At 48.2% G+C, this 22563-nt stretch overlaps 1 protein-coding gene across 2 annotated transcripts in view; it reads right to left on the bottom strand.

The window, feature by feature from the left end:
- Positions 1 to 870: 870 nt before the first annotated feature.
- LOC144138433 (uncharacterized) overlaps positions 871 to 22563 on the bottom strand; it is a 169792-nt gene continuing 148099 nt past the window's right edge. The window contains exons 11-13 of one of the 2 annotated variants that reach the window (XM_077670721.1): positions 13606 to 13816; positions 7008 to 7172; positions 871 to 1051 (exon numbers count right to left, since the gene is read on the bottom strand). In XM_077670721.1, the coding sequence (XP_077526847.1) occupies positions 927 to 1051; positions 7008 to 7172; positions 13606 to 13816 (501 nt within the window). In that variant the 3' untranslated portion in view covers positions 871 to 926. Of the gene's footprint in view, positions 1052 to 7007; positions 7176 to 13605; positions 13817 to 22563 lie in introns of both variants that reach the window. The other variant, XM_077670713.1, reaches the window with a different exon arrangement.

Below are 22563 nucleotides of genomic sequence, written 5' to 3'. Positions count from 1 at the left end.
CGGGGCACTATCAGCGCTTGCGGGTACAACCTCGGCCAACGTTATTCTAGTAACGTTGACCTCGGCAGCGTCTTCGTTTGTGCGCTCAGTAGTAACGTCCGGCTAGCACCTCCACAGCCGTCAACTCCGCCGTCGTTCTGGTGCTGTCGTCACCGACAACAAAGTCATCAATGCACATGCTTCGTGGCTCAGCACCAAAAAGCGCTCCAGCTGGCCCCAGGTTTCTTCAAGCTGGCATTCTTCTTTTGCACCGCCCAATTCTGCTTCGGCGCAACCGATGCGCAGCAGTCGGGAACGCCCATCGCGCCACCGCTATCCTCGAGGGTACTGCGGGATAGCTCGCCGCCTGTCAACAGAGCGCGAGCGGTCTGGGCAGTCTGGGGTGGCGGAGTTCGATATACCCATTTCATGTCCGTCCCAGTTCGAAATAAAAAATTACAAATGCATGTGATTTTCCGCGTGATATAGAAAGTGTTCGATATAGACAATAATCCGATATACCCGTGTTCGATATATCGAGGTTTGACTGTATGAGTCATTCTGTCGCAGAAAGGACCCTGAATTCGACCTGAAAAAGGCCCCACCCGTCGCAACATGTTTTTTCTGATCTTATCTTTACATCGATAACGGCAGGGTCTCAGCCAATGATGAATTTATTTCATGAAGGCTTTGCTTGCTTTATAGGGCTTAACGCCTTTTTGCTTCCGTGCCGTAAACATGGCGGCCCTGACTGCCAGGGACGCTGATCCATGGTGACAGCTGTGTTGATGAGGGGCGACGATTGCCTTGAAGGGGCACGGGGCTGTGAATTTTACGACCTGTGCATGGTTCGCGGTCGTATGACAAGAGTGAGCACCACGTGAGAACTACTCCGCTTTTTGGGCATTTTATTGCTTCCCAATGCGTAGGACACCATATTACCGGCCCTAGCTGATGACGTTAGCAAATGGCACAGATATGGTCGACGTTTTGCCGTGCACTTCCTCTCCACTTTGCAGCCTACGGAATGCGGTAACGGAAAATATGCATTCGTTCCTTTCCGGTGGTAAACCTGCAAATCAAAATTATGTATAAATGAATCAAGCGCGCCGTACAGATAACAAACACAGTGCGCCGGAATCTAACGTAACTACTGGAGGTAATTAAGGAAATTTACACGCAGAATCTACAAGATACAGCGGCGTTGTGATCAGGGAAATATCTGCCTGCAACTTACAGTGACGACCGTCTGGTCACCTGGTTGCGCACATTACGCGCCTTTGGATCCGTGTGTGGCAATGGTGACTGCACCGTCGCCAACACTGGTTTGGCCACTGTACTGACTTTTCCCACGATTTTGAAAGAACAATTAAGTCATCGCGCCACAGTGGCATATAGAGTCTAGCACTAAAGAAATGGGCGGAAAAAGGAACTCGAAGCTTAGCAAAGCGCTGAACGCAACAAGGCATCGTGCCAGTCCTACCGGCTTGAGGTGAAAACTTTATTGAGGTTATTCAAGATAATGAAGAAAAGAATAGCAACTGCCTGTTCCTGAAATTCGCGAGATTGTGCGTTCATGTAAAACCCTTTTAGGGAGTGACAAATATACAAAACCCAATTCTCGGAAAGCCTAGCGTAGTTGCATTCACTTTGTCGTTTTCTAAGCTAAAACCATTTATATATGGTGTCAGGTAAAACGGCTATAAATAAACTAATGTTCGTAAAATTCAAACTGCAAAGAACGTGCTGGTAGGCGTGAATGTCTGCCACAGAAGTTCCAGAAGTTACCCTAAAGAAAAGGTAATAAAATGACGACGAAACAGACTTATAGTAAGATGCGCTCGGCGAAATGATAGAAACACTTATGCAGACGCTTTTTTTTTTTTTGGTTTCCCGAAGGAAAAATTTACAGTGGCCTTCTTAAGCCCAACTGTTCAATAAAAAGTGCATGCTACTGCACAATTTTGTATGAACATCACTCTTAAGAGAAATGCTAAAGCCTGAAGGCTTTCGCTGAGGACCCGTCAATCGCGCTGCGCAAAAATATTGTTCGTGTCAGGCGCAGCTACTGAGGTTAAACCTGCTATTATGCTAGAGGAGGCGGTGGTTATTTCAACGCCTGTATTTAGCAGTATTCACGGCACCCATGTAGCTTAACTGGAGCATAAGACATATCTACAAACGTGCGCGGAATACAAGGATTATATAAAGAGCTCATGAAGACAACATGTAACGTCTAGTCGTCGATTTACTCTTCGGGATAACGCTCATACGAATTTTAATGTGATGTTCATCGAGGGAAGCGAGAGATACCTTGGTTATTCACGAGCTACTTTACCGCACTTTTAGTCTTAATAAGGCGATTCGCGAATGCCGACGAAATCAACCGAATCCTGAAATAGAGTAGTGGACTTTCAGCTTGTATTAATAGATTTTCACGAATGGCTGCAGAGGAGTATCGCAGGGTCATGAACGTGAATAGGATTCCGATGCTCCGAGCGGACTACAAGCGGTGAGGCCACACGCTGCGCCATACCCTGCAGCTCCCAGCATGATGTAGCCTGCGCGTTTCAAGTCGCAATAATTACAAACAAATCGCGCTCCCCATTTTCTACTTAGATTTCAAGTGAGCTCATGGCGTCCAATATACCACTTCCTTATACGAAGCAACGCCCCTGGCTAGGACATTGCTTCATACACAAATTATTAGGACACAAAATTATTGCGCCCAAAATTCTGGTGTTCGACTATGTTTAGTCGGCGATACTAAACTTCTGGTTTCTTCACTACAGCATTGGTCAATGTACTGATCACCAGTTTTATGGCTCCTTGCCTATGCACGTTACAGAGCCCTTGTGGCATCGTAATGTGCCTCGTCGATTATCAGCCCCAGATCGTCCGCGGGCTGCCCGTGTCCCGATCCTGAGTTCGATCTTCCCGTGTATTCTTGAGGGACTTCTAGTTCGAAGGCAGTCCTTGGACTGCCTGCAGTATATCCAGGACTGGTAAATCGAGGAGGCACATGGTTGGGCGGAGAGCGAGTAATCAGAAATCCGCATTTTAAAACACTGGTTCACCACTGAGGGCAGCAGTTTCCTGTCGAGCATATTTATGAAGAGGCATGAGCTGCCCAATTATTTAAACATATCAAGGTTGCATGTTGGCTTCATGGCTAGCGGAGATCATGGCGAAAACTCCCGGGCCATCTTCTCTAACGTGAAACCTGAAAAGGGGCGAAGCATGCAGTTTCTAAGTATATCCTTGGCGAATCGGAGTTTTTGCCAACGGAGTTGAACCCGTTCGCGGGGTAGAGGTATACAGCTTTGTTGTGAAAGTCTCGTGTCTTTGAAACACGAACCGTTTTAGCGCGAGGCGTAAACCAGTGTCCCGGTGTTTTTTTTAATACGCGTTACGAAGCGTTCCAGCGTGAGGCGTAAACGAGTGTCCCGGTGTTTTGTGTAGTACGCGTTAGGTTCTACCATGAGTCGTAAGCTAGTCTCCCGGTGCTTTAGTACCGTGACTACATGAGGCGGCGGTTACGACGACGGCTTGATATGCCGACAGCCCGAGCCCTTAAGGGGCGAGGCCTTGACACGTTTCGTGAAACTACTCCGCCATTTTAGGAAGTCTCCCTTCTTTCCTGTGCTTTGCGCCCACTGGTCACCTCCTCCGCCTTCCCTCGCTACTCCTGTCGTCCGCTTGCGCCTTTCAACCATTGTATGACGGTTGAGCAGCGCCATGACTTGAGGTCCCGGTGGTACGGCCATTCATTGTCCTGCGTTGATACGGCGGTGTGTCAGTAGCCTCATGAGAGCGCGAAAAAGCCACATAATTTCCGCCATGCTTCTCCCAATGCGCTGGTGGCAAGCGGGGCCTCTGGTAAGCTTTCTTTCATTCATGGTGATTATCGTACGATGGCGGTGGTTGTTCTGTAGAGTTACTTCATGTGGATCCGGAGCGAAGAAATGTGATTTATACTAGCTGCGAGCTTCGATGCTTGTAGCTGAAGTTCAAACAAATCAGTCAGCATTTTTTCTTGTGCTTACGTTCCGGTCAGCCGTCCGTCTATCTTACAAATGGCCAGAGGGGCAGTACCGTCGTCGCACTGCCCACCGCGTTGCAGCAGCCTAGGGCCTAGACTAAGATAGGGTCCCTGTCGGCAGTTCTTTTCTCTTAAATACATCCTAGACGGTCATCGCCCGTTCTCCTGGACTGGGCAACTGGACAAATGACGTGGTGCAAGACGCCAAACAGTGTGTTTCCCCGCTCGGTAGCACACCTGAAAGGTAGCTTGTTCGAAGAACGTTGGAAGTACTGGCTAATAATCGACACCAGGGAATTTCTTTTGGAAACTATGGCGTAGTCGTGTTGTGTCTATTACACCGTACAGTTAAACGTGGATGTAAGGAAGTTGACAAAAGTTATCAACTTTTCGTTACATCAACGTTTTCTTTACATGCAGGTTTCGAGTTAAGGCTCGCGGAAATGAAGCAGAAACTAAGCCAAAATGCTCGACATCACAGAAAGTGAATTCGCCCTGCATGCATTTATTTCACATGAAAAACAGCGTGAGTTGCGCCTCCTCTTTCGCACGCGCTTAGCCACTACACGGCGCTCCACAGAAGCAAGGTTACTTACCCCGGTATTAAAAACCGTAACCTAAGTATAACTTTTATCTTTTGACACTTTTCGGCACCTTAACGCTTTCCAAAAACCAAGCTTACACTGAAAGGGTGCCTTTTCGCCAACGAACCGATACCACATATTGAAGTGGGACGCGCGACTACACGAGGACAGGACGGCGTAGCACCTCAAAAACTTAAGTCTGCAACCGAAACCGCACTCACACGTCGAAACGCACGGTAGTTTACGGTGCAGGCGAAAAAGAAACGTGAGGGGTAGTTACTCTTGCAGTGGTGTGGTGTCACGTTACAGGAGCGAAACCAGAAGCGAGTACTACGTTAGCCACGGGATGGTGCTAGCCTCGCCATTGATCATCATCATTAATCTGACGAATTTCGTGTTTAGGCGATTCCAGACGTTTTTATTCTGCTGGCTCCTTACGGTAGTGCTACTATTGGCTAAATTAGTTCATTTCTGCGGTCGATTTTGAGTAAAAGTGAAAAAAAAAGTCTAATCATCTCGCCAACTTCGTTACATCATGGTTAACTGCCGCGACGTTTGGCTACATAGAGGTCGCTAACACATGTGCTTCAATGGGGGAGACAATGGAAAACTGAAAAACGTCATTAAATCCACGCGTTCATTACATAGAGGCTCGTTACATCCAGGTTTAACTGCATTCTAAACAAGAAGGCAAGGGAGAGGGACCTTTTACTTTTACGTCTACTTTTACTCTCTCGGCCCCTGAGGCGCTGGTAGCTGAAAAAGGCATTTTTCGGGTTTCAGCGTATGTTCCGAAGATCGTGTTGCCTCGAGGACAGACGTGAGACGTCGGGAGTGTTCTTAGAACGCACGCTTGGCCTGTGTTGTTATCAATCAGAATCGACCGAAACTTCCGGCGATTCGAAACAGAAAGTGGTAATTTAGCGTTACAAGGCACAGCCACACCCCTATCAGGGAAGGGATCGCTTTCAAGGCAGCGCTTTCAACTCGCCCGTCCGTAACAGGAGTAGCTGACATCGAAACGGTGAATATGACCCGCTTTCTAACCTACAGGCCGCAACCTCCCGCCTCAAGGCCAGTTTTCGAGAAACGCATACCTCGGGACTTCCACGCGTGGCGTCATTCACCATTATTTGCAACCGAAATGTTGAGGAACCTGTCAATCAACGTGCAGCGCCTCGTATACGTGGCATAGTGAAGAGTGAAATAGCGAATGAGGAATGGAGAAGGAACCTGTTTATATTCTTCGTGTTGGCATAACGTTAAGAAATGCAGAGACTGGCATTTCATAACGTATGCCCGTTCTTTGTGGCGTCAGCTGCGCCGCATACGCGCTCGTGGGCCCCATGGCGGCTATAACTGCGCCTCCGACACATTGGTGTAGACGTAGGCGGCTTGAACTGAAAGAATCATTTTAAGTTATTTAAGACTTTTAAGTCTTCAGGCTTTTACGATCATTTTAAGACTTTTACTCCTTTCAAACGCAAACAAATTTTATGCCGACAAAAATGCATTAACCCGCGTAAATACCGGTAATTTAAAGATTTTCCAAAAGCGGAAATTTACCGCCAGCAGTTGGCAAAAAAGTCGTCTGCGTCATACGTGGGCATAAAATGGCATGAAATGGCCGGGCCATTTTCCGCGATGGCCCTGCAAACCATCAACTTGACCTAACTAGTGTACGGTTATTATGAAAAGCTGCGCGCACAAAACCACCACAAAGAAGCGAAAGAAAGGGACACGAGCGCTCGTGTCCTTTTCTCTCCTTGTGTGATTGTTTTGTACGCGCAGTTTGTCGCAGTGTAAGTCTTCAACTTCCGAAACTATTCCACGTCTTATATAATACGGTTCTTTAACATTGCCTGTCTGAAATCACTCCCTCACGGCGAAAATCACGTTTACAAGAAGTCCGCCCGAGGGGTTCGAACCCGGATTAGCCGGATCGCGTGAAGCATAGCGCACTAATTTATGGCCGTGCCAATGGCGCTGGCACCGCAATACCGCGTGTGGTTGCAAAACTGCTCATGCTAGGCTCTTTTCAAGCTCGAGTTAATACGGCTTCATCTCTACTACTACCTGACCTCAGCATTTTTTTCATTAATCCATGTGCGACAAGCCACCTGCGAGCCCAAACGGTTTTCTTAAATTACAGCTTCTTCATTGTAATTTCCTTTACATGCCTCATACTTCTTAAAATTTGTAAGTGAGCAAACAATCATTGAGCTGCCGACCAAAGCATAAAAAATGCAGTGAGCTTCTAAGCGCCTTTTTCTCCGACATTCGGAACGTTTTGAACGTAAAAATCAGTGAAAATTCAGTCAACGTTAATTAATCTGCTTGTTTAAAACCATAAATAGTGCATTACAAAAAAAATAATTCCGTATAAGTACATTTTGACTTACCTGTGACTTCAACTTCAATGTGTACTGTTGTCCTGCCGAAGAGTTCGCCCTTATCGCATTGCCAAGAGGCGATGTATTCGACAGGGTGGTCTGGCCATGCGTTCCAAGAAAGAAGGCCGGAGGAGTTGTCGAATGGCATAAAAGCGAGATCAGCTACTTCGTCAGCTTCTGCGAGAGGACATGAAAGCAAGAAAAAAAGACAGTCAATTTGTAGGAAAACAATTCTGCCGGCACCTAAGCACTCCTTACAAGTTGTGAATACGAAGTAATTAAAGGGACACTGAAGTGAATTTGTCAAGCTCCCGTTTTTGCTTGCACTGTGTAGACTGGCTCAAATTAACACACTATTCATCGTTTATCCGGTTGACAAATCGGTAATTATTTTACAAAGCGCGAAAGAAGAAAAACTACTATGCGCGGTTTGCGGCGGCCGCGCCAACTAAAGGCTGTGACGTCAGGAGGGGGGGGGGGCACCATGACTGGACGATGCCCAAGGTTAGCAATCAAAAGTTTCGGTTTCGGTTCTGTAAAACAACATGCTTGACATCTGATGGCGTTGTTGGATGGGCATTCTCGATTTCTCAATTATCGCCGTACCGCGCTTCTGCCATGTTGTCGGCTGTCAAATGTCTAAGATAAACCTCCCAGGGCGGCTTGGAATCGTAGAAATCACTAGACGAGGCCTACGCAGTGGATGAACGCCCTCCGCGTCACCGCAGACTCTCAAATGCCATGCGCTTTTCCCGCATATTCGGAGCTTGCCTCACTCATGTCTGTTAGTAAAAAGCTAGTTCGCACCAGGCCAAGGGTGTGCTGATTCAGGCCTGGGCCCACTGCACGCAAGCACTCGGTGCTTGTGGCAACAGCACGCCAACGAGAACTCGCTAGCGCGTCATTGTCAGTATGCGCGCGTTCTGCGATCTCGCTCGTGGAGCAGTGAACGTTACGGCCCAAAAATGGTGAACTCAGTTCAGAAAACATCGGCCGCATACGAAAAAATCAACTTACAAAAAAAAAATACATGTACCCTCGGGGATTCGAACTTGCAACTTTCAAAACAAATTCCAGCGCCTCAGACCGCTAGGCCACGAGCCGGCGCTGGCCGGTTTGGATATATAAGGTTTATAATGTATGACCAGTTTACACTTTTATTTATTTAAGCATTTTAAGTACTTTATGTGACTATTTGTTGTATATCACTCCTGCAGTAAGTGTCCCCCAAACTTCCACAATATCTCACGTCTAGCAATCTCATTTCTTTGACGGAAAAGCGTTCGCAGATGTGCGGTCGTGCTGCTGACCGCTGTGCTTGTTTACCCAGCGCGAAAAGTGCTTCCTGCTCCCTAGTTTTGCGCTGTACGGTAAACGTTTCAGGTGATTTTATTTTCTTAGTACCTATATTGACTTCGCTGACTCTTCTCCCGCCTTCAATTGGCCTTAGATTTTCCTACTAGCGTAAAGTCAGCGAAGCGTCGCATGTGCACTTGTGCAGCGCTTGTGTGGAGCGACCCGGACTCTGAGTTTGACACAGTGTACAAACTAACAAAGTAAGGAAAGGCACATTCTTTCATTCACAAAGGTGTTGTTGCTTAGTTTCAATTGAGCGAGCGAATAGCGACGACCCGTCGGCGGCCGGCGGACGAAACGCTGGGCCGACTGACTCGATCGGTAGGTCGGCGAACCGTGCAGTAGCGCAGCCATTTTCCAGCTCATCTCCTGCTGACGTCACACGAAAACGCCACAGAAAATGGGCGAGCGTAAAGAGAGGAGGACAGCATTTTCGAATTGATTTTTCTACTAAATAAATTCGCGTAAACGCGGCCAGAGTGGTCGAAACAATGCCTACGGACTCCGAACTACAATTTGCGCTAGTAATCCCGCAATGTTTACAAATCACTTCAGTGTCCCTTTAATATCGGATAGAGCAGCGCTGAGTGCTCCTTCCAGTTTTGCGCTACGAGTGATAGAAAATTGCTTCGGGCGGGGAATCTTATGTGAACTGGCGTGGGCGGCCGCCGTTCGCTGCGGCCGAGGTTACGGCCGCCGGCGACGTATACGCTTCAGACCCCATAACGAAGTGTTATATAATATATATATGAATCCCCTGAAAGCGTCATGCCATATATGCCCACCGCGCTATGCGTCACAACGCACGCTATGCGTCACAGCCAACGGTAGGTATAAGGGTGGTTTAAGTGCTACAGCCTCCCGCTTTATAGCTCAATGGGCCATTTAATGCTTCCTCAAGCGTTGCTGGATGCACCTTTGCGGGTGTAGCCTTTCAGCTGTGGCCGATACCCATCGGCGGCGGTGTGCTCCGTACGGAATCCAATCGGAGTTTCAGGAACAGTATCGCTGCCACAGACGCCAGACGCTGACTCTTTTGCTGAACTGCCATTCAATGCTTTCTTGTTCACCGAAGAAGCCCTTATTATAGCTAACGTGGAACAGTGCAAAGACAATTTCGTATGAGCCCATCGGCAAGTTTACTGAAGTGATAATCATTTTTGCCACCTTTTTTGCTTCCACAAGTGACTTCCATGCTCGGTTTTGCCCGTATGCTGTGCTGTGAACATATGGAACGTGAGGAAAACAGGGCTCACGGTTATGAATCCGGAAGGTTGGCTCATAGCCTGATCGCAATGGTGCACATTCTACATTAAACTATCCCTCAATGTCCTCGTGAGCACCACGGGCACGTCCGGTGGTTGCCTGTGAACTGCGGCTGTTTTCTAGCGCATGAGTGCAGCTCTTACGGTGACAGACATGGACGGTTTGTAGCGCCCTAGCGAGCCTAAGTTTTCACCCACCTGACTGGCCCGCAACAACCCTGAGGTTCCACAAATTACCTCAAAATGGCCGAGAGGAGTCGTTAACCTCTACCTTGTCCGGCACACTTCCGCCATGCGCGTTGCAGCAAGGCATGCCCTGCAATGTATTTCAGGCCTCAAAGACTCTGGAGATGACATAAGCTGTCACGTCGTTCATGGAGGAGGAAAGTACGCAAGCAAAGGGTACTTCTATCAATAAGACCACAAGTGGCGTCATCGGTGTCTGGGAGGTGCAGTTGTGCTGCAGAGATTGCAGAGCACCTGGTAGATCCCGCAGCCCGAAACTAGGAAAAAAATTCGAGGATCGCACGTTGTAATACCAGGTGACAGAAAAAGATGGTGGAAATTTTCGTGCTATTGCACCGTAAATACCGATGGAGTTCTCCATCGCTGCTATGGGAAACGTGCCCTCGCGAAACAGTGCCGCTAGCTACGGAGCGTTATTCGGCAGCCCCATGTTGATTCCAAAGTCTGTTACCGCGAGGAGCCAGCTTTTTGTGAAACCCACGATGAAAAATAATTTTCTTCGAAGGATAAAATCCGCGCCACAAGATCACATGTTGGCCAGGGCACACAACACCTACAGAACGTGCGTCAGCCACAAACATTTTCATCGAATGGGTGAAAATATCACGCGCTCGCCCTCTACCCTGGCTCCCTCAAAGTGCGAAAGGTGCGCTTGCTCTGTTCGTGCTCAGTGCAAGCGACGTCTCGCACTAGCGTTCAAGTGAACAAAGTGGGACGGTGAGTAAATGACGGTTGCGGCGCTCTGCATTTCACGATGACAGAGAATTACGTATGTTATCGCGCCAAAGCTGCACCTGGGCCATGAGGCACGCCGCAGTGGAGGGCTCCGGAGTAATTTTGACCACCTGGGAATCCTTAACGGGGATCCTTAACGGGGATCCTTAAAAGCGGGTCGCTTTTTCTCTCCATCAGAAAATGCGGCTGCCGCTGCCTGGAGTCGAACCCTTGTCCTTAGGACTAGCAGCCCAACGCATCAGCCACTTAGCCACCGCGGTGGGTCATTTCACGACGCATGTCGAGAGAAGTAAAGCTGAAGTAATGTATATCTGGATATCTCGATGGCTATTAGAAAATGAACAAAAACATGCGTGCCGATTGCTGTTGCTGATAATCAAATTAAGCCAACTCGCACAGGAAAAACGTCCATGCTCTTTGCTTAGGCGTATTCCCTCCCCCCCCCCCCCAAAAAAAAAAAAAAAAGAAGAAGGAAGCTAGCAACTATGCGACGATCCAACCACGTTGCCGCTAGAAGCGTTAGCAAATACGACGGCCGAGCTCCTCAGCCGTAGCGACAAAGAGAAGAAGAAAATGAGTTAGGCGGAAAATAATGACGGTAATAACGAGAGGACAGTAGCACCACTCAACACGTGCCATCTAATTTTAATTTGAAGATAGTGGAACCACTGTAGGCCGCACATTTTGGCTGCACATAAAATTAGAGCGCTACCTTCCTCGAAACGTGCGTTTTTCGAATTTCATCAGTGTGGTGTATTCGGTGATGAACTCTCAACCGTATACATCAGTGATTCTCAAATTGTCGACCGCGGACCCCCAGGGGTCCGCGCGGGCATTTAAGGGATCCGCGAAGCCGCTTCAAAACATTTACATCCCCCTCCCCATTCAATTTTCAATTTTTGCTAAACCTTGTGGAACTGCAAAAAAGTGGCTTCGCTACATCACTTCTTCGATGATGATGATGATGATGATGATGATTCCTATTGGTTTTTCCTTTGAAGCGGGGTGATGACATGTCATCTTACCAAAAAGGACTAATATAACCATGTTTTACACTCTTGGTTTAAAACTAGCGCTGCTTAGGGCAGGCACTAAAGCTTATTAGGCCCGAAATACTTTCTTTTCCCTGTTACAGGTGATAACTGTCCTAGGCAATATTCCCCTCTCTGCTTTTCGTCCACCAGCATTCTAATCTTCTTTTCGTCCCCTCGACAGCCTTGAAGTTAACTTCCTCTCTGATACCCTTAAATCCTAGGGCTTCTGGAAGCCCAATATTTCCCTCATGTAGATTTGGATGGATACCCTCACATTCTAACACTATGTGCCGCATAGTTTCTGTTTCTTTTCCGCAGACCACACATACCCCATCATTTTGTGAATACTTCTTCACAAAACTCTTAGTTCGCAACCTGCTCTAGCCTCAAAAAGCAAAGCACTGCCCTGGGAATTATCGTAGAAATTTTCCTTTTTGATGTTCAGCTTCTCAGCCCTGTACATCTCTAACGACGTTTTAGCTTCCATTTTTTCCCTCCATTTATTCGTTTCAATCTGCCTTGTCTCTTTTTTGGTTACCTTGGCTGTTTTGGATTCCCCACTGTTCTTTCCGTATTTAATCGTTAGCCTTCTAGTCTTTCTTAACCACTGCGTGTCCACGCTTTTCAAGTATAGGTACCTAAAAACCTTAGCTGCCCACCTTCGTTGATTCATTGCCCTCAACCTCATCTCAAAGCATATTTTACTCGAGCTTCTCGAACCAGTTCGGTCCAGGTGTACGTTGGCTTTTTGCAGGATACGCCTGCTATGCGGAGAAGGCAGACACGCGAAAGACAGCTTGTAGATGCTTGGGTGACTTGTAGCTGCAAGAGCAATTTATTTGGTAATATAACACGCATCAGCATAAACGTCTGGCACAAATTGCACGCACTGAATATTTGGGCGACTTTAGCGGCATCTGCAAATTGTTTGACATTGTGTTACGAATCAGTAGAGTTCATCGTGGGCCCTAACATTTGTAAGCCCGAAAGAGGTCCCCGGCACACTCGTGGTTAAGTAGCACTGGTTTGCATAAACACCAAATGTGAAACTGGTCGTTAGAGTCAATGCGGCGCTTGAAACAAGCAGGAGCGGCGGAACGCGGCGAAGGAAGCCAAATCCAGTGCGAAGGTACGTGATGCCCGCGCCATGAAGGAAATTGAGAGTGGGGCAGCAGAGATGGCGTGAAGGGGAACCACGAGGAGCGACTGCGAAGACGCTGAAACTGCTGTGGGTGAACACGAGGCGTCTACCTGAACAGCAGCTGCGAAATAATGGCGATTGTACGGCGCTGCCTGAACGGGTAGCGCGCAAGCAGTGCTATATACGAGGTGAGCCAAACACGCGGCGACGTCTGCCCTAGTTTAACATGACGGCGCAAACTCTATCCACACGACCATTCAACAGTGATGCTTTCGTATTCACTACCCTATAAAAAGTGCTGAGGCGTACTACATTTTTTGGAGGTGCGCCTTAACAATCAGGCTTGCCATAGTGGAGGGCTACGGAGAAATTCACCCCCTCTGAGGATCATTAAGGTACGGCGAAATCTAAACACACTGCAGTTATCGTTTTCGCATGCACCAGAGAAAAACGGCCGCCGCTCTTAGGATTGAACCCGCGTCCCTGGGCTCACCTTTGCCTCCTCTTTCAGCGTGTATGAACTGCTCCTTGCGTTTCTTCCTTACGCTCACCGCGGTAACTACCATTGGGAAATTTCGTGGGGATTTCATTGTTGAGCTAGCTGGGACCACAATACTGATCTCATCATTCGTTTACCTCCGAAGTGAAACAAACTTGTTTGATAAATAAATGGCTTTGGACTAACCAGTCAAAGTGCCCTTTATGAGAAAACTGTGCTCATGTAAAACATAGAGCGCCAACACGAGGCCAATAGCTGTCGCTTTATTTCCTAACGTCACCCCCTCGCATAGTTTAGATTCATAACATACGTGCAACGGAATACAGGGTACCTGGTACGCCCTTCTTGACGTTCGCCACAGCAGCGGGACCACATCCATGCGAGTTGCAGCCGCGGATAAGGAGGCTGTAATTCGCTGCACGGCGAGAGTTGCGCATTTCCAGGAAGCCTGTCTTGAACGAGGAGTTCCATCCACGCTGAACAACGTATGTGCACTCAGCGACGGCAGAACAGTCCTTCCAGTCATCCTGTCCGTTGTCCACCTGCAGAAAAGTTCATTGGATGTCCGTAAAATGTAACGCGTATGATTTGAAGTGACGACAAAGTCGACTGCACTGCTCCCATAGCCCAGAGCGCCGTGTTTCGAGGAACCAGAACACTAGCTTCCTGGTACATTACCTTTTTCACATGAATGTATGGAGGCCTAAGATGAATCAAAATCTAACATGCATGGAGGCCTCCATGCATGTTAGGCACACATGCACAGAGTCATCCGGTGTTCGCATCGCGTTCGCAGATTTGTTGACGTACGCCCCACCTGCGTTTGCGCCAATGAACTACTACATGTCGCGTGCTGCTCTTGTTGTCTTCTAGGCGAAACGCGGTGCTCAGTAACAACGTAAACATCATGGAGCGACATTCTGTGGGAGAATGTTAGTATTGGCATGGGAAATTAGCCTGCTAAGGGCGTATTGTGACATCGATATTACAAGATTCATAAAATTTACCAACGACTGTTGAACAGCGCACACGTCTTTTTCGGGCTAAAAATATCCCCCGAAAACCAGAAATATCACCCAAATATCGCCCAAACTATTACGCAAAAACCAGTTTTCCGGTCATGGCCAGCCGCTTTCGTTGCAGCAGGACTGTTTTCGTTGCATGTACCAGAGCGCAGGAACCGAGCCGTACAGCGCTTGCAACATGCTTTGGACACATTCACGGTCCTTGTGGTACCCACTGGCGTGAATGTGGGAGCAACATAAACAAATTACTTAGTTGTGCGCGGCAAAGCCACTAATCGCGAACGTATTCATTTAGAAATCACAGGGCATCCCCTCGAGCCAGCTCCAGGCGGTTGAATTCGCATACTGGGTGTACCGTTTCATTAAAACGGGGGAGCTTAAGAGTGGCTCAGAGAGCTCAAATCATTGTGGTGACATTTCCTACACATAATAAGCCGCATATCTGGCACTTTCGGTGGTGCTTCGCAAGATATCGCTTGACGCCTAATTCACGCAGTGCTGGTATCGGGAGCGGCCTACTGCGCCATGTGTTACGATCTCACGAAGCACCAACTTCACGAGCTAGACGTTTTGTATAGGGAGGCGCTGAGGGCTATTGCTGGCCTGCCCGGTCACACTCGCGTCGAAGTGTTGTACCGCTATGCTGGTGTGCACGCTTGGGGATACCATCTCTGCGCGCAAAGCCGGCGCCAACGACCGTCGCAACTTGGCACTGCAGGGACGACGCCTGCTACGCCATGACGGAGAGCGACTACTAGATGAGCCACCCATCCATCCGCATATTCACCCATGGGTAGACGTGCTTATTACGCAGCGGGGACCAGACCCCGCAAAAGTGCTCGTGCTGCTCATGCGGCGAAACGTACCACACTGGTGCAGGCCACCGCAGCCACCTACGCTGCGGATGCGCGGACATTACGTGTGTACGTGGACGCCTCCTGGCAACCTCACACGAGCCCTGTGGCACTTGCAGCTGCAGCGGCAGACAGTAATGAGTGCGCCGTTATAGCCTACATCGTTGACCACCGTGTGCACGTTTTACGGATGTACCGAGGGCTTACGGTATCTTATTGGAATTCCACGGGAACACTCTGCAGCACACTGTATTAAGCGATCATGCAGCTCCGTGCACGACACCTTCCACACACCCGTAACAGTACGGTGGATCCCTGGCCATGGCGGGCATCCCGGTAATAATAGCGCCCACAGGCTGGCGAGCGAGGCATCTCCGTCGTACCGCCGTCAGCCCGGGGACAGCATTGCCAGCGGAGTCTACTTCGATCCTGACGAGGAGCGCCAGCGTCGTAGACATGCTTGGCGCCTTCTCCTCCAGTCATCACTACCCCAGAACCCGCATCCTCTGCCTCCGGGCTTATCCCGCGGTGCGCAGGTTTTTCACTGGGCTCGTTCCGGCTTTTCCATAACCGGCGACGTCATCGCAAGGTGGCAGAAAGGGCACATTCTCCTTGTGCCCCCGGGCAACGACTCCCAGCAAGGGAACAACCTACCGCCGGGAGGTTCCCCGACGGCAACCTCGGCGGGAAACTCCCCTTCTGCAGGCCTCGCAGGACTTCAACAAACTGGATCTGCACATCCTCCCCTTCTTTCTTGGACCCCTTTGTACTCTGCTACGCATGCCATGGCAGATCCCAACCTGACCTTCTGCAAGTCGTCTGGTCTTGCCCGTGCTTTGCAGTACGTCGCGCCCAACACCGCCCGGCGTGGGTTCACTCATACAAAGAGTGGATTCGGCCCTCTTAGCGCGTCAAGGATACATTTACAGCACTCTGGAGCTTCGTCTGATCGGCCTCCTTAGCTGCGCATTATTTGCGTCCTCCCTTTCCTCCCCTTTCCTTGCGGCTTCGGGCCATCGTTTCTTATAGTTTGCTCCCTTCCTTCCATTGGCCCTTAGGCACGGGCTCGAGAAGCTGAGGGATTTAGTTTATAGGAACAAAATCTTATTCGTTGTTTGCTGATAGTGTGAAAGTTCAGCATTTTCTCGCAACTGCAAAGTCTGCATTGCCACTGTTTACGTAAATCAGATATGCCATAAGCTTCGCGGTATCGAACATAGGGTTTCTTAGTAAGTATACTAGAGAGGAAACTGCGCCTCGTAAGCCATGTCGTCCTGGGGGTTCATGAGAAGACCCCCCTTTTTGGCTTGGGCTTGGCATGACAATTGGATTCTTAAGCGGTTTTAGATGCAAAGCATTTCTCGTACGCCTCTTTAATGCATCTCTTTAGATGCAAAGCATCCGTCGTCCGTCGGCGTCCGGCGTCCGCACCTCTTACTCCTCTCCACACCACCTGTGATAACACCACTCTCTCCCCTCCTCCTCTCCACACCACCTGTACGCTAGCGCGCGCTGCTCCTCCCCTCCACTCCCTTTGCTCTGCAAATAAACCCGGTCCGCGCTCCGCTCAGTTGCTTCTTCGGTACTGCGCCGTCCGATGACTGGAAATGGGCGCCAACGATTCCGTCAGCGAACTGGCTGGCACACCTTCAACTAGCGCCAGCCAGCACCCTGTCTGAACCGCGAGCACCTCCGAAGACAAGGCTGCACAGAGGAGAGCTCGCGACGCCGAACGTAAACGACAGCATCGAGCAGCGTATTCCTCGCTTCGAGAACGAGAAGCCGCTTTGAAACACCAGCGGCGAGTAGCTGATCCAGATGGCGTTCGGCAACGTGACAACGCTTCGAAACGCCAGCGTCGAACAGCGGATTCCTCGCTTCGAGAACGAAAAGCCGCAAAACGTTCTCCACTACTCGATAAATACAGAAGACATTTAATACGCTACTACACGTGTCTTTACTCTAACAACCAATTAACACGCTACTACTCCACGGCTTTGCATCCCCTCAGGGTTCCCACGTGGGCAGATGGTGTAATTTTGGGGGATTTGCTTTCTTCACTATGCATTAACACGTTTACGAGCTACAAGGAAGCCGAAATCCTCCCGTTTCTGTGGTAGCCGTGTTCAGTGAAACAGCAGGCAATGCGTGATCGCACCTGACGTTGCTCATGCCGCAGTCGAAGGACGTATGACTGAGCGGGTAATATGGCGCCGCCAAATTTGTACCCAACAAAAAGAAGAAACAAAACGTACTTCGACTAAGACAAGATACGGCAGATACGGGCGCTTGTATGCGTCGTATCTTGTCATCGTCCACGACTGTTTAACGCCACGTTTTCTTTTTTCTTGTTAAACTAGCTGGCGGTCGATGCACCGGTTCACCACGAAGGAAACATTTTCATAGGCACGCTCAAAAAAAAATTTTCGAAACTCTTCAAAAAGCTTATTATTTGAAAGAATTGTAAAATTAATAAAATCACACTCTCTAATGAGTTACCCCCCAAATATTAACATTGTTCGTAACTAGAACCTTGGCCTGCGGAAGAGCAGGCACAACCGTTCCGGCAAAAATACGCTTTACTTCCTTTTTCCTTAGTTTTAAAACAGCCTGTGTTTATTTTACACTTACATAATTGCACACTATTCTTCGCGCTTTTGTGGCACTTTGTTTAAATTTGCGGACACTAAAACGTTTCAATCCAAGCCAATGATGAAACTAAGGCGAGCGCTATGTATAATGGCGGTCCATGACGACACAGACGACCTTGATGTGAGCCGCATAGACGCTAGCGCCAGATCCCTCTCTAGTGTATACTGTAGGAAACTCTATGGTATCGAAATCAGAAAGGAGCAGACTATGCGCAGCTCTCGGACGACGCAATGCGCTGAAACGGCGGTTACTCTCTCGGTGCGCTACTTGGCATACGTGTTCACCACAATTCTTGATAGTAGCAGTTACACGCACGCGCTCCGATGCCCCTCCGCCCGTAGTTTGATAAAGTAAGCACATAAGTGCAAACATAAAGTAGCACATACCGGCCGAAAGGAAAAGTCAAGATTAAAAGAGGTAGCCTCTCGAAAAAAATGTCTCTAAATCAGTCGATCCATCTCCTGAACCAATTAAAGTGATTAATACTTTCAGTTGCATCGTTCTCCGGTCGTCCTTCGAACACGGTAACGACGGGAACGTACCCAAGAGTAGATCGGCCGAGCCTTAGTAAAATGGCGGCAAAATATATCAATAAATAAATAAATCAATCAATCAATCAATCAATCAATCAATCAATCAATCAATCAATCAATCAATCAATCAATGAATAGATCATTCAATGAATCAATGAATCAATCAATCAACCAATAAATAAATAAATAAATAAATAAATAAATAAATAAATAAATAAATAAATAAATAAATAAATAAATAAATAAATAAATCTATCAATCAATCTACCTAACAATCTATCGATTTCCACCTTGCCATGCTTAATTTCAAGGTATTTGACAATCAAAAAGAAACTTGTTCGCGCAGAGTAGAGTGAACCGACTACAATTTTCTAGGGTACAAGTACCAGGACCTCCAAGTAACGCGAATTTCATACACATTTCAGAAATAACGACCTTTTCGGCCACCTAACAAAAGAAACGTCCTGGTACAGTAATATCAATTCGAATTATGCCGTTCACTTTTTGTTACATTGGTAACGGGTTGTAAGGTGCCTCAGCGCCTATATAAAGCGACTTGCAAGTCCAAGTTCGTGACATAGTCTGGCAACAATGTTGCAGAAACCCAATATGGGCTGCGTATGAATGTGCGGGGTGCAAGTTCCCGTAGCCCCCGGGCTCACAGTTTCTCTTTGCAGCATCAAATCGTGCAGGTTCATCGAGTCACAGTTGCTTAGCACGGGTTCGTGGGTTCGATTCCCGGCCGTGGTGGCCGCTTTTCTAATGGAGGCGAAAAGCAAAAACTCCCCTGTGTTCGAGATTTCGGCGGACGTTAAAGACCCCAGGTGGTACAAATTAATCCGGAGTCCTCTACTAGCGCGCACCTCATCACCTCTGAAGCATCGGCGCTTTAAACCCTACAATCAATCAATCAATCAATCAATCAATCAATCAATCAATCAATCAATCAATCAATCAATCAATCAATCAATCAATCAATCAATCAATCAATCAATCAATCAATCAATCAATCAATCAATCAAATCACAGTGTAGTATCGCTAGCCGCAATGCACGCACTCTGCCTCTATGAAGCACCAAATCCCCTGGAGCGGCGCTTCAAGGATCGCACCAATGACAGCGCCTACTACATCATCTGAAGGCTGCAGACGTCCGGCCAGCCTATGAATATGGTATTTCATCAAGATGAAACGCTTTTCAGTGAGTCTGAGGTCGTGAAAGACGCAGTACTCGTGCAGAACTGCTGTTTGAGAGAAGCAATCTCGTTTGTGCAGTGTTCATGTATTTGCCCAGCATAGTTGATGTGTGGTTTTGACAGCCTGATACAGATAAAAACGTGGTGTAAATAAGATTTGTTGCGGGCAAATGGAGGTGCATGATATAAACTACTTGGGCTGAAGTAAGGAAAGTAAGAAGCCGTTTTTCTTGCGGTGAGTTTCTTGCTCTTCCTGCCTGTGTGTGTATCAGATTATTCATAGCAGGGCCCCTGTATAGCTTGGTTCACCTCCTAAACCAAAGGTTGCTCAAATTAAGGAAGAATAAACTGCTGGAACGTTTTTTATTAACAGGCGTTCCTGAAAAAAACGCGTTGGCGTGCTGAGTGATTCTGTTCGAAGTGCTTTATTAAACACCCGCCCCGGTGGTTTGAGGAATGCGCCGCTTAGTGCACTGTCGCTGGTTCGATTTGTGGTGTATTCTAAATACGAGCAATTTAACTTTGGCCCGTCTGTCTGCCTGTCTCTCTGTCTGTCTCTCCATCCGTCCGTCGATTCAGCCTTCCGGACAAAAGCGAATGGGGATTCTCGGGCAAGACGTTTATATAGGCAAAACATTTTAAACAGTCTGACAGACAACTTCATAGCTATCAACATTGTTCAGCAAAAATAAAATATTATCCCTATTTGAAGGAAAACATAAGTACATGACTGATACTAGCGCTGTTCGTGTAAGTTAAACTAGACTTGGGAGTAATTTTTTCGATAGGAAACACGAAAAAAGACGCCATAAACAATATTTTACCCTCAAAATAGAAACAAATGTACCGGTCCACATTGGAACTCGTGGCTCGTGCGCCCAGCGAAAGAGTAAGGTGCAAACAAATGCCATGCCAGCAGTGCGAACGCGGAAAAGCTGAATTGAATTCAACAAATGTCCACGGGGTTTACTATAGGAGGACCGAGAGAGGAGACCAGCAGACGTCGGTGAGAATGGAGGAGAGAGTTACGTGGGAGGGACAGCAGAAGACTATCATCTTTATACGACAATTGCAGCGGAGCGAGCAGATACGAGACCAAAATTTTCTCTGACAAAAGAAAATTTACAACTAAGCGTACTATAACAGGATGGAAATTTGGGCGAGTTGGTGTTGATTCACCTTGAAAACAGGCTCGGAAAGACGTTGACTAAGAAAAGAAATACGCAGGACGACGCGCTACTGGCAACTGACTACATTTATTACGAAACACAAATATATGGGGCAGCCAACCGACATAACCCAACTGATTAGGACTGATGCAGAGATTATCAAAAGAAATTACCCCGGACATAAAAAATGCAACCAATAATGCGCTATCACCGCACGTGTCGTTCCAGAAACGCCAACTCTGCGTCTTGCAGACTGACTGAGGGGGGACTCACGCACATCGACCCCTCCCGGCTGATATTCCAAGCTTCCATAATCTCCCTTTGTGTCCCGCCCCTGTGCCTAAACAACACGGTTGTTTTTTCGAAGACTGGTTTACACCCCTGTACCTGGCCCTCTTTGCAGTGCGAAGCCAGGTGCATGTAAGGCCTGCCCAACAGTGAACCGTGATGTTCCCGTAAAGGTATTTTCAGGCATCTCCCTATTTGCCCGATGTAGGCCTTGCCACAAGCTAGCGGTAGGCGATACACCACTGACTGGGTGCAAGCAACGAACTTCTTCCCGTGTTTCACGTGGCAGCCTTTTTCGTGGCGCCCTGGCGTATCGATGCGTCTGCCAACGGCAGAGCAGATCTGGCCAACTTTTTTCTCGGCAGAAAACACAACGTTGACGCCGTATCAGGAACCCACTCTCTTGATGTCATGAGAGAGCCAATGAACATACGGGATTTTTTCCACTCTTTCTTTCTTGTGGGGCAGGTTTCGAAACAACCGTGTCGTTGGCTTGCTTGATGGCACGTCTGATTTTCTCGCACGTGGCTGCAATAGCACCATCCGGAAACCCCGCCTCTTTCAGTCTTTTAACTTGGCATGAGTACTACTTGTGAGTATACAGTGCTCATGAGTACAATGCTCACGAATATTGTATTTTCGAGTGCTTGCACTCGTGAGTTCATTCACTCGTGAGTGCAGTGGTGCAAACAAGTTCTATCACGGACTCGAGTCTGGACGCGCGTCTGCGAGTGGCAAACATTTACCGGTGCCACTGGGCAGTTTAACTATCAAGGATGGTAAAATCAGACAACGAAAACTGCGCCTCCCTCCTTTCCCTGTCCCTTTTTGGTGCTGTTAGCGTTTTTCGGCGGTCGCTCGGTAAAGGGTCGTGGTGAAAAGGGAAGAATGAGGGGGTGAGATCCCGGCGGGAAGTGCAGCCACAGTGACTCTGTTTCTACGGCATGTGTTGATTGGAGCAGTCATTATTGTTTACAAATACGCGGCCTGGGAACACAAAGCTGCTTCCTTACGCTTAGTCCGTTCAAGTTGCTTTAGGGGAGGCGGTGGGGGCTGCTAGAAATGCATGCACTACGCGCACCGAAGTCGCTCTTTTCCGGTCTTCAGCAATTTCTGTAGACGCATGTCACGCTGTGTAGTCGTTTCGTGAGCCGAACCGCCCATTTCAACAGTCGCAGTTAATTTACGTGATTCGCGTCAAACCGACTGCGTGGTTTGTGTCACCGAAATTGTCCGCCACATGCCGCTGTGCGCATTCAAGCGATAATTTGGCTGATGTACTGCGCCCATATGGTTTTATTAGGCTCCCGTTTTGAAACTTTTTGTTCAGGTTCGGTAGGACTATGGTCTCGTGCAGTTCATTTACAAGTGAGCATATAGCCCCACCGTGCAGGTGCGGCGGTGTAATTTGCCCCTGCATTGGAAATAAAATATCCGAGTACACCGAAGCACGTTTGGGGGTTGTTAATCTTACATCATAATGCCCAGTTGAACGCGTGCCACGCCTCGTTTCGACTCGCATATTTTGTCGAAGAGCTCTGGCATATTGCCGCAGGAGGAGCGTTTTGCTTTCG

Source organism: Haemaphysalis longicornis, unplaced genomic scaffold (genome assembly GCF_048455015.1).
Source record: "Haemaphysalis longicornis isolate Haplotype H1 unplaced genomic scaffold, Haemaphysalis longicornis Haplotype H1 scaffold_1, whole genome shotgun sequence".
Lineage (NCBI taxonomy): Eukaryota > Metazoa > Arthropoda > Arachnida > Ixodida > Ixodidae > Haemaphysalis > Haemaphysalis longicornis.
This window is presented reverse-complemented; position numbering and strand designations above follow the sequence as displayed.